The sequence below is a fragment of the Schistocerca serialis genome, chromosome 1, assembly GCF_023864345.2.
Source record: "Schistocerca serialis cubense isolate TAMUIC-IGC-003099 chromosome 1, iqSchSeri2.2, whole genome shotgun sequence".
NCBI lineage: Eukaryota > Metazoa > Arthropoda > Insecta > Orthoptera > Acrididae > Schistocerca > Schistocerca serialis.
This window is the reverse complement of record NC_064638.1, coordinates 779,728,729-779,741,960: the sequence shown is the minus strand read 5'-3', so window position 1 is coordinate 779,741,960 and position 13,232 is coordinate 779,728,729. Positions and strand designations below refer to the sequence as shown.

At 36.7% G+C, this 13,232-nt stretch overlaps 1 protein-coding gene across 11 annotated transcripts in view; it reads right to left on the bottom strand.

Annotated features, from left to right (window-relative positions):
* LOC126483260 (longitudinals lacking protein, isoforms H/M/V-like) overlaps positions 1–13,232 on the bottom strand; it is a 454,209-nt gene that overhangs the window by 192,137 nt on the left and 248,840 nt on the right. The window contains exon 7 of one of the 11 annotated variants that reach the window (XM_050106617.1): positions 2,147–2,588. The exons of 9 other annotated variants lie outside the window; for them this stretch is intronic. In XM_050106617.1, coding sequence (XP_049962574.1) covers positions 2,410–2,588 — 179 coding nt within the window. In that variant the 3' untranslated portion in view covers positions 2,147–2,409. Of the gene's footprint in view, positions 1–2,146; positions 2,589–13,232 lie in introns of those variants that run through there. One more of the 11 variants, XM_050106620.1, reaches the window with a different exon arrangement.

The following is a 13,232-nucleotide window of genomic DNA, read 5'->3' as shown; positions in this document are numbered from 1 at the left end:
GGTGTGAGCAACATTTCTGTAGACAATGTGGCTCAGCATACTGTTACATTTCTGTCTCACTAGGAAATCCAAGCATCATAGCACCATCATGTTCCACCACAACAATGAACTATTATACTATAATAGAGGCATTTCAGATGTTGCAGGAACTCATCATGTTTTCCACCCATGGGGCATCATGACAAAAGTGTCATCCACAAAATGGTAGAAGCATATCAGTTTTAGTGGCCACTGCTGAAGAGAGTGGGTGGCAAACAGAGTGTAAACGGAGAGTCTGGTGGACCAACCAATCAATCCTCAGCAGTCACTGGAAGGTGGCAGCAACTTTGACTGCAGAAAATTGTGCAGAATCAATAACTTCATGCAACTAGATCACCAAGAAGAATTTAAATTATATATTCACTGGGAAAATCTCTGATGGACAATCGATTATGATGTACTCAATTACATTCCTGAAGTTGGCTTATGCACTACAATAATTTCATTGACTGTAAATATTACACTCAATTGTATTAATTCAATTAATTTAATTGCAATTTGCTACACTTACATCATTTCCTTAACTAAGAAATGTAACTAACAAAAATTTGTTTCATGAGGTATTGGATTGGTGCATAAGCTCGTAGCATTTTTCCATAATTTAATACATACACAGGGTGTACATAACAGATACTTTAGCATCCATAAAATATTCACCTTCACTAATTACAACACTGTCAATGCTAGGATAATTTTTCAATTCCACGACAATAGAAATCATGTGGTTTTGAGGTGAAGAATTAATTGAGCCATGTTCAGAGAGTATTTTCATTATTATTATTCAGTATTATATTTTCATTCAGAGAGGAAGATCCTTGAAGGTTGTTCAATAGTGAGCAGAAGAAGTGAAATTCTGAAGGCACAAGGTCAGCTGAATGATTTGTGTGTGGAATGATTTCCCAACACATCTCCTGTATACTGTTTTCTGTCAATCTAGCAGCATGCAAATGCGCATTATTGTGGAGTCGCATCACTTCATACAATCTACCTGGTCATTGTTCTTGGATTGTCTCTGCAAGATGTCTCAATTGTTGAAAGTAAATGTCAGCATTTATGCTTACACTTTGGGGAAGCAATTCATAGTGCACCACACCATCACTGTTTCACCGGGTGCATAATATTATGTTTTGTGCATGTGTGCAGGTCTTTGTATGGAGAGTTGCTACTTTTTTTGGGTTCAGCCATTCATAGGAATGGTCAGTGTTATTTATGAACCAATTGATGATCAGCATGCAGAGATGCTCATACAGCCACCTGATGATTATTGCGATTTTGGCTTAGAGCATGCAGAACCCATACACCTGAATTTTGAACCCACCCCATTCCATGCAAACATTGCACGATGGTGGAATGATCACATTTCCTCACATTTGGCAGTTCTTGATTACACTGACGTGGACCAGTGTGGATTACTGCATTTAAATGATTCTTCTTAAAATGAGAATACCATTTTCTTGCAATTCTATGTCCAATGGTAATATCCCCATACACAGCTTAAACTGTTTCTGGCTGCCTCCACTGATGTCATCCCTCTATTGAATTTAAACAGAAGAATGCATCAGAAACACTCCTATTTCTCACCCTGGCACTCCATTTTCTAGTATACACAGCTCCACTCACTATTGCCAAATGACAAAATGACGATATATCAGTTCAAATAGCAACAGTGAACTACAAATAACAAACAAAAAATGGCAATCAATAAATAAAGCCAAAGCAACCAGAATACCAAATGCAAAACAAAAAATGCTATGAAGTTATGCACCAGCCTAATAAATTGAATTAATAATCCATCACTACATGAAGAGATTGACCAAACCCATCATAGCCTCTAGAGACCTGAAGTCACAGTTAATACAGTAAATTGAGAAAAAAAAGCTTTAATGTGTTGGTGGGCACCACTGATTGTAAAATATTCATAAATAATTTTGTTTTATACGTACACATTGTTGCAGGCCATGTATTATATACATCGGGTTGCTAACAAACCAATCAGTGAAGAAATAAATATCACTTTATTTTTGCTTATTTGCATGACATACATCCCTCCTCACGCCAGAAAATGCACAAAATTGTTACAATTGTCTCATTACATGATCTTGTTGAAATATAAATTGTTAAAAATATAATAATAAAAAATTACAAAATCTTCTTACAAATTTTTCAAAATGTTGTGTGTAGTATGAAACTTTCTGAAACAGTTTCTTCCCGAAGTAAAGCACAAAAACACCATACATTCCGAACATCTCACATTTGTTAGCTTTGAACAACCCATTCCTCTGCATCTTGATCTGTTCTTTTTTTCGGTACCCATTTCTGGCATGTGCAAAGCACATTTGTATCTTTTGGCCATTGGTGGTATTGGCTGAACTAATCTTCTCTTCTTTTAGTGAGCTCTACCCTTTCTTCACTTTCCTCTTCATCACCTTCCTTTTCATATCTATCTGGGTTGTTTGTGTTCCTTTCGGTGGTGCTGAACATAAGATTTTCAGCAATATTAGTGTCAAAGACCTCATCCAGATGCTGAGCTATTTCTGAATCAGACAGACCTGCCAATAATATTTAGATTTTCATTTGTAAATCACGTTTGCAAAGTTTTATTTGTATAGAAAGCATTAGAAATGCCCATCCCATTATTAAACTTATCAAATGCGCACTAAAAATAATAAAATAACGTTGAAACAACGAATGAACAATACAAAATGCAGCCGACTGCCATTTGCTCATAGGCACATGAAATGTAGTCACAGATACCCAATGTATCAAATATGATACATCTACTAAAATATGATTTTTCAGAAGTAAAATCGTCTTTCATGTCACTTTCTTTGATTGAATTATAGTCGGGGGAACTGTTAACAATATGTTAGTACTGCTTTAGAAGTAAATTATCGATGAATTAACAATAATAATCTTTCTTTCTTGAAGCCCTGTTTACTCATCCAAAACACACTTGTTACTTAATGCTCCTGACACCTAGTGATCATTCTAACGAGCAGGCTGCAAGCTTGTTCTGCAGAGTGTATTGAATACAATACAATCAGCACTTTTACAAAAATGGCACACATTGTGTAGGAACATCATTTGAACAGATGTATCATACATGATTCAAGGGGTCTCTAGAGGTTAACAGAAGGATACTGTATAAACTAAATTCCTCAAGTGTCCTTAACAAAAGTGTCACTAAAACTTATATAGACTCATATTAGAAAATGAATAATATAATCAATCATGTTGTGGAGAGAAGGGACTCTTGCTTCACTCTTAAGTGCAATAAAACTTGGTACAAATAGATCTTTTACGCAAATTATTTGCATCAACATTTGGCTCACAATGATGCATGATTAGTGAAGCAGACAATATCAGTCCTCTGGGACTGAGGTTCACTGTTAAACTTTTGTGGAAGGTTCGTATGCAAATCTCCAGTATAATCAGGAGTCTGCAACCAGTACAATTACAATATTTCTCACAATCAGTGACAGTTTGGTTCATATATTTTCACTCCTTGGTGTAAAATGACCAAATATCTCAGGGAACACCGTTTGAGTGGAAAAAAGGTCACAAAGCTCATGCAGGCTTTTGCTGGGATTCTTACATATACATTGCAGTACATCTACGCACTTACAGGATTTATGGCTGACAACACAAACTTGTTCAAAATGAATAGCATAATCTATTCAGTGAACACTGTACAGGGTAATGATATTTTGTTGCAAGAAAGCCCATAAAAAGTCCAAAACAATTAGCTTTCTGCAACACAAATTTTCAATGGGCTTCTACAAGAGTTGAAGGTCATATTATCTATTTGAAATTCACTGAAATGAATTAAATATGAAATTATCTTCTTCTCCACCCTTCTTTCCTCAATCACAAAACTGATAGCCAAAATGCAGTGTAACGACAATCTTACTTTAGCTAGTCATCTTATTTGCCAATAAGGGGAACAGAGACTTTAAGAACACTATTCTTGGCCTTCTCTGTTTAGATCTTCCTTCCATTTTACTTTCAATTATTATCACTACAGTATGTTCCTCTCCTGCATTTCTCAGTACGAATTTTTTCTGCCTCCTACTTGTCCTGGGTATGAGCCACATTTTATGCCAAGAGCAAATCTCTAATGCCTCTCTCAGCAAGGTCCAGGTCACTGGTCCATATGTTCCCCAATGCTGTCTTCAAAATTTGTTTCACTTTCATATATCAGCACTTCAGTGTTGTGTACATGTCTTTACAATTGTAAGTCACTAAAATATGAAGTATGAAAGCTGTGGAGACAGTCAGTTGCTCCTGATGATGACAACGGAGGCTATTGTCGAAAGCGAGAGATTTTATACCGAATTGAAACGGCGAGAAAACAGAGAATGTATTACATGTAAGTATAAAAGCTGTTATTATTATTAATATTATTATTATTGGTTGGTTGGTTGTTCCGGGGAAGGAGACCAGACAGCGAGGTCATCGGTCTCATCAGATTAGGGAAGGAGGGGGAAGGAAGTCGGCCGTGCCCTTTGAAAGGAACCATCCCGGCATTTGCCTGGAGCGATTTAGGGAAATCACGGAAAACCTAAATCAGGATGGCCGGACGCGGGATTGAACCGTCGTCCTCCCGAATGCGAGTCCAGTGTCTAACCACTGCGCCACCTCGCTCGGTATTATTATTATTATTATTACTATCATCATTATTACTATCATCATCATCATCATCATTTCATGAACAGCACTTTTTTTAATGTTATTTTCATTCTAGAACTTTGTATTCTTCTATTTTATTATTACAAGTTAGTGCATATTATGATATTGTCACTGGCACAGATGCCCAAATGAATAAAAATGAATAGATAAATATTATATTATGTCTCTACCATCATCCTTGGAGTTTGTATTAGCATGGAATTTTTATTTTCCTTTCAAATAATTGTTCTTTTTCATCAGCATAGCATTTGAGTTTGACCAACATAAAAAATGGCAAGTGTTTTGGGAGCATGCTGTTACCCTAAGATAAGTACAAGTGTATCAGCAGCACCAAAATTTTTTCCACTCCTCCAACCCAGGTCCAGTTACATGTGTATTGTATTGCAATAAATGTTCTCAGCACAGATATTTTGTTTTTAACGACAATGATTCTGACACAAGTCTCACATCCAAAACAGGCTGTCATTCTGCAAAATTATCTTCAGGACCTATGCAGATATGTATAACAAAGCATTTCTTCAAAACAAGTGAGTGATCAGTATATTACGTAAAATAGGTAACTATACATCTGTACTGCTCTACAATTTTCCTAAATCCAGTTTTCCCAAGTTTTTAACTTATTTATGAAATTTTTACTTCCATCTATAGCTTTACAGTTGCATTCTTTGCCATTTATAAGTTTTCTAACCTATTCCTGAGAAAACAGTATACTGATCCTGTCTCTCAAGTCTCCCTCAATCCAGGTTCTTCATGACTTTTCCTGTATGCTTAAACCTTATCACCCAATTCCAATTCAATTCTTTCATACCTTTTGCCAGAATAAGCGGCAGCTGGTTCCAAATGTCTCCAATCTTATAATAATATGTCTTTATAAGGGTTTCTGCCTGCTGCCACTTCAAGCAGACAATTTTCCATTCATATTACAAACATTTTCAATCATGAGCATCGAAAACATAAAGAGATAGACGTGCTTTATTAGCAGGAATGAACAAAAAAACACATTATTTATGATAATGATCTTCTTCCTGCATCACAATGTAAAGCAATGTGGATGAGCAAATTATATTCAACAACAATAAAAAATTAAATAAACATAATGAAATAAAGTAGTTTATAAATGAATGACAGCCCAACTGATTTGTTTCTCAATTATAAAATGATGACTCGATAAAATAGTTCTTTTTTAAACTGAACTCATTTCAAAAGAAGATTCTAGTGATGTTGGAATTATTGTGTATATTAGACTATCTGCACAACCTACACATAACAACAAAATTGATGAAATCAATAAATTTTGGTCTATACCCCTCAGGACAAGATGTAGTTTTGGAATTCAGTCACATCATGGCTGATGACAATGACATCTTGTGATTTAGATTAATATAACTGAGGTATGCAACCACACATAAAATCAAATATTATTCAGAAATGTGTAACAAACAAAGGTTATTTCAATAAAAGACATTTATATGTAAAATTTCGTTTTAAAACAAGTCTCTTAACCCTACAATTAATTTGAAAATCCAGTTTACTGTAGAAATGGAACATGTACAACAGAAACAAATTCATTCCTCTCTTTCCCCTTGTGTCATACTTGACTTTTACATGTATGTAATAAGCATGTACATCTACATCAAGAGTAAGAAGTAAGTGTCAGGAGATAAACAGCATTTAATTGGTTTTATTCAGTTTTTTGTCTCTACTGCACAACTAGGAAATATGGAAATATTGCATTTCTGCAGTAAGTTGTTCATATATACTCTGCACGCCAGCATACCTGTGAATGTACAAAGGACTCCATACCAATATTAATGACTTTCTTTCCTATTTCATTCATACAGAAAGTGAAAAATGATGGTCACTATGCCTTCTAACCTTCCTCGTTTTATTCTGGTGGGCCCTTTGTGATGTATATGGATGAGACAAAACTTTTCTCAAATCCCGGTTCTCTATATATACCCAACAGGATTTCACAAAAACAACAGCACAAATCATGCAAAGTATCCAAAGTACCCTCTTCCATATCTTGATCCACTTTGTCCTTCAGTGTCAGATCTTGCAACAGTACCAAGCATTAAAATTTCTGCTTCAAAGTTTCCATAAGGCCTTCGAAACATGTGGTTCTGAAATGCTCAGCTCTTTGCTTGATCTACCTGTTGATTTATGTAAGCTATATGAGAATTCTACTGGCTGTATTCTATTGCTCCTTCACTCACTACCCACTGACCCTTTCAACTCCCTTTGCAGTGGCACACTGTGGCTGTAAACTGTGTGTACAACCCTCAAATAAAATTTGAATTTGGTAAACATTTGTAACCTATTAATTTGAAATGTTGTTAGTACTCATTCGAGTGAAATTCAAGCGTGACATAAAATTTCTACATGATTATCGCTATTTTACTGCCAGCTACTGTGCACTCAAAGAGAGGTTGAAAACATACAACTGACGAAAACCTTTTGAGTTTTTCAGTACAACTGCAATGTTCTGAAGTATGTTAAAAAACACACATCAGAGCATTGGTGTAAGTGCTTTGCACTTGCACTTGTAATAACTAAGAATAAATTAACTTTTGAATAAATAAAAAATAAAATTTTATTTTAGGAATATTGCTTGTCAACTGACTCAGTGATATTCAAATAGATGAGATGATGCAGAGATAGATATGGTAGGCCACTAAAGAGTCATTTATTTCATTAGGTTCAAGCAGTAAATAGTTCAAAATTGTAAGTGTACTTAGCAAATCCTTGATAGAAAAACAACACAGTTAGAAACTTGTGGCCTAAGGAAATGTATGTACAGGATGTCTGACAGTCTGGGAACAGTTTAGGATTTTTATACAAAATTTTATTCTGATTTTTTTCGTATAGCTTTCAATCAAGTTGCCAGTGTGAGTTCCCATAGTATCTATGTGCCTAGTTGAACTGGGGCATCAGCTTGATGCCACACTTTCCAGTACTTTGCTGACAAAATCAACCCCATGCATCTGTAGACAGTCTTTAGGAGGTGCAAGAAAAGAGTCACATGGTAGTTGCTGAGGGCATCTTCAAGGACACAGCACATTCTGATCACACTTCTGTGATCTAGCTTTGCAACAGAGCAGACTGCTTTGTGCCATCTGAATCTGTTTCTCGCGTACTCCAGCTCTTCGGCTACCAGCTCATGTGAATTACCTTCTCTCCATTTTCCTATTCCCTTATTCCAGCTATCATTGAGACAGATGGACAGCCTCACAGTTCACCCTGCAAGAGCCCTTCTGCATTCTCAGTACCTAGAATCTATCTGAAGTTCTGTTTATTCAATAGTTTTACTGCTAAACTCCCTTCTGACACCCATCTTGACCACACTAAGATTTCTGCATCTGTGCATGCATTAGCAACCTATGTGTTCTGTGGCTTAGACTATAAGCAAACATATGACCACTATGTATATACCATAGCAGCAACAGAAAGTGTGTGGGGAGATACATATGATGATGGATTTAATCTAAACCTTATTTTAAAAAACTGCTCATAAAATTATTATTATTTTTTTTTTTAAATTTACCCTCAAAAACATTTTATCATTAAAATGATACTTTGTAACATCCCACCCTGAAGAAAGTAGATTGCAAGTGAATTCCACTGTAGCACTGTCCCTAAAATGCGATACTCACAATTTACATCTGAACAGTTGAAACAAATGATAATTACAGCGTGATTAATCAGCAATATGAGAAAGGATATCCAAGCTTCTTCAGCAACTTCCTTTAGTAAAGAATGTCATTGCAGCAATTTGGAACACTACATCATCATACAACAGTAGTACATTGTGAACCAGTTGCACATGTTTAGCATGAAGAGTAGTTTCTACTTAATTCAAAATGCTGCAGTAAATCCAGCATTAATTTTCCTTCATTGGAAGCCTATAAATGAACGTCAATATTGAGAAATCCCACATATCCACAAAAAACTTTTCAGGAGACACAAAAAGCATTTCAGGTTTTGAAATTGTGCCAAAATTCTGTTTTTCTTCTAATTTTTTGTTAAAATGAATCTATAGAGATGAATGCTAATAATCTGCAGGCAATCCTAATATATCCAGAATGAGATTTTCACTCTGCAGTGGAGTGTGCGCTGATATGAAACTTCCTGGCAGATTAAAACTGTGTGCCCGACCGAGACTCGAACTCGGGACCTTTGCTTTCGCGGGCAAGTGCTCTACCATCTGAGCTACCGAAGCACGACTCATGTCCGGTACTCACAGCTTTACTTCTGCCAGTACCTCGTCTCCTACCTTCCAAACTTTACAGAAGCTCTCCTGTGAACCTTGCAGAACTAGCACTCCTGAAAGAAAGGATATTGCGGAGACATGGCTTAGCCACAGCCTGGGAGATGTTTCCAGAATGAGATTTTCACTCTGCAGCAGAGTGTGCGCTGATACGAAACTTCCTGGCAGATTAAAACTTTGTGCCCGACCGAAACTCGAACTCGGGACCTTTGCCTTTCGCGGGCAAGTGCTCTACCAACTGAGCTACCGAAGTACGACTCACGTCCAGTACTCACAGCTTTACTTCTGCCAGTACCTCGTCTCCTACCTTCCAAACTTTACAGAAGCTCTCCTGCGAACCTTGCAGAACTAGCACTCCTGAAAGAAAGGATATTGCGGAGACATGGCTTAGCCACAGCCTGGGGGATGTTTCCAAAATGAGATTTTCACTCTGCAGCGGAGTGTGCGCTGATATGAAACTTCCAGGCAGATTAAAACTGTGTGCCCGACCAAGACTCGAACTCGGGACCTTTGCCTTTCGCGGGCAAGTGCTTCGAGTCTCGGTCGGGCACACAGTTTTAATCTGCCAGGAAGTTTCATATCAGCGCATACTCCGCTGCAGAGTGAAAATCTCATTCTGGAAACATCCCCCAGGCTGTGGCTAAGCCATGTCTCCGCAATATCCTTTCTTTCAGGAGTGCTAGTTCTGCAAGGTTCGCAGGAGAGCTTCTGTAAAGTTTGGAAGGTAGGAGACGAGGTACTCGCAGAAGTAAAGCTGTGAGTACCGGACGTGAGTCGTGCTTCAGTAGCTCAGTTGGTAGAGCACTTGCCCGCGAAAGGCAAAGGTCCCGAGTTCGAGTCTCAGTCGGGCACACAGTTTTAATCTGCCAGGAAGTTTCATATCAGCGCACACTCCACTGCAGAGTGAAAATCTCATTCTGGAAACATCCCTCAGGCTGTGGCTAAGCCATGTCTTCGCAATATCCTTTCTTTCAGGAGTGCTAGTTCTGCAAGGTTCGCAGGAGAGCTTCTGTAAAGTTTGGAAGGTAGGAGACAAGGTACTGGCAGAAGTACAGCTGTGAGTACCGGACGTGAGTCGTGCTTTGGTAGCTCAGTGGTAGAGCACTCGCCCGTGAAAGGCAAAGGTCCCGAGTTCGAGTCTCGGTCGGGCACACAGTTTTAATCTGCCAGGAAGTTTCAATCCTAATACATTTTTTGAAGTTATGTTAAAATTTATTTAGTGAACATGTGGGCTTTCTCAATATTTTATAATAAATAAATGTAAATCAATACCTAACTCATATTTTATTGCTAATATATTCAAAAATCAAACAAATTATGGCGGTTTTCCATTCCCTTTGGCATTATACTCCATACATGGTTCATTCTATGGCACATGTTGGCCAATTGTATATGTCAGAACAGAAGCTGCTGATTTCTTCTTTTGGTGGGAATGGTAGAAATCACATTAGGTCATGCATTTTCTTCTCATTTATGGGCACACAAAATTGATAAGCCTCACTTACAAGGCTAAGTGGAATTACAGTTCGATCAGCCAGTTGGAATATGTGTTGTTCTGTCCCAATAATGAATGGCCTAACTTTAACAGCACCAAGTGTTTCATGTGCATAGCAGAACTGCATTAATTGTGTTACATGAAAGTGCTGTTTGTTATTTCTATGTGTAGCCCTTTGTAAAGTTTCAATGGAAATAGCGTTCTTTTGGTATAACTTTGGCCACAATTTCTTAAAACTTAGCACTTCTTCTGTTTTTGGTATTTTCACTTCAAATTTATCTTTGTGCTTGAGTCTATTATTAATTCTGTGTATTCTTTCTGCAAATATATTCTTTCCATCTTTGTAATTTTCTTTTTCACCATGCTGAAATTTGTCACAAGGAAAGTAAGATTGGCCTCTTATTGGAAAGTAATGGTTGATGAACTAAAATCCTACCTGGCCATAAGCAATAAACAAAATCTCACCATTGTATGACTTTTAATTTGGTATCCACAAGAGTTGGAGAACAAGAAAAGTATTAACATGTTGTCCAACATTTTCATTTATATAATAAAAAAGAAATGAACAGACTTCATTGGGACTTTTTTCTGCTATTCCTTCATGATAGAGATAAAGCCTGCCTCCCACATTCCTTAAGTTATGTATATTAAAGATATTTACTGAAAGCTGACACAAGTAAAATGTATCTTGTATTGGTATCTGAGGCAATTGCAAGTTCTGCATAAAATCAAATGAGAGGCCTACAATCGTAGAATCAGTTTTAGTTTTCATTTTAACAGTAAGTAATTTCTTGAAGAATTTATCAGCGTGCCTCTTGTACACTATTACCTCAGCTATTGCCGCCCTTTTGGCACCATCATTTAGAGATGGACTTCTGATTTTTACACCAAGCTCTTCACATGTGCAACACGTATCCACTTATCCATGTGCGGGTTGCACAAATTTTAAATTAAAATGCCCACAGAAAATTTTCGAATTAAATTGATGGTCAACTTGAATATCCAGTTTAATGTTTTTAAGCATCTGTCGTATAATCTTCATGTTAAATTTAGGGTCAAGATAATTGTATTCTCCATTGGTATGACATGCTTTCCTGAGTGGAAATGAATTAATGTGATTTTTTATTTGCACTATTAAAGCCACTGGTTTTGCATTTCCAGGATGACATTTTCCCCTCTTATCTTGCAGAGATTTACCTTCTTTCAACAGATTGCACAGGTGCCTTATTCGGTTACTGCTGACACCAAAAACACTTTGGAAGGCTGTTTTACAAACATGAAGCTTATCTTCAGACCCTGATAACCAATAAATGTAAGACTGTTCTTTTGGTTTCTTACTTATCACTTTTAGGCTTCTTTCTTGCCAATGGTTTTACTTCTATGAGGCTTTGAAGGAATACATCATGTTCATTTTTTGTTTGGAAGTCAATAAATTTAGTGTATAACTCTTATATTGCTGCCCTACCTTGGTTGTCACACATTTCATCCGACAACTGGAAGCAACATTATGTATTCAATTGAATTTCATGTTTTAGATTATTATGTTCATTGTGTAATTAGACCTTAATTTTGAAGCAATACTAACTTTCAGGTTAGAACTCACCTGCAGTCATATCCATGATGTTTTGATTGAAATCTATTCTCTTTCCAATTTGTATATGCTTCATTTTTCACCCTTGCCCATTTGCGGGCTATGTTTTGGAAACTCCACTGCATTCCTTTTTTACCCTCAATAACAAAATAAATCAACTACCAAACAGTAAGAGGTAACATCGGCTATTCTCTCTGTTTTAAACAGAGCTGACAACTTAAAATTTTCAGAAACCCTTATCTTTTGTAGTTTTGGGGTTTCCCTTTAATTAAGGTGACACAATGGCCGCATAACAATACAAAAAGTGCCAAAACATATGGAATTGCTCTATACCATTATTGGGCTATATGTTTAAAGTACAAAATCATAGGTAACTCAATTTTGTCGTAAGTGGATATGTGGAGTTTCTCAATATTCCCACTCAAACGTAAACTAATAGGGGGTAGGGTTAAGTGTGAGGTGACCAGATGCATATTTTTATTGCCAAACAGTAAACCTTTTCTTTTGTTTCACCAATACTTTCCCTGCTTTATTAATTAGCAGTAGCAGTGAACTCATACTTCTTCAAAAACCATAGTACAATTCAATAAAATCTTCTAATTTCTCCTACAAGTAAACCCTAATTATCAGAAAAATTTTGTGCTAATAATAATTTTGTTCTTCAGTAAGCAGATGTACACAATTTCCTGCAAAGGCAGGTCTCCCTGCTAACAGCTAGTTCACTCCCATAGCTTATTACTGCTATTGTGCCAGTTTTTGAATTATCACGGGGTAACTAGAACTAATAAAGTCCTTAAAATGACCCATATTTCTTTGTTGTAGCTCTTCAGTGTGGTGAACAGCAACAGACAACATAAAAATAATACACAAACTCCCCTTCCTCATATCGGTTTTAAAGTGGTGTTCTGTCCTCTGACTCATAAAGTAGTGTTCTGCACTCTGACTCAGAGGTCCACAACTGAGTAGCATCAGACATAAAGCAAGATGTAAAAAAATTCTTGTAAATTCAAAAAAACTAAAATCATGCCTCACAAGCCATTCCTAGCAATTAACTGATTATCTAGACTCAAGTAAGGAAGTAGGAATAAAAAGAAATGTAGGAATATCTTTCTGCTTAGCAAGTGACACACAAAAGGTTTCAGATTATATGA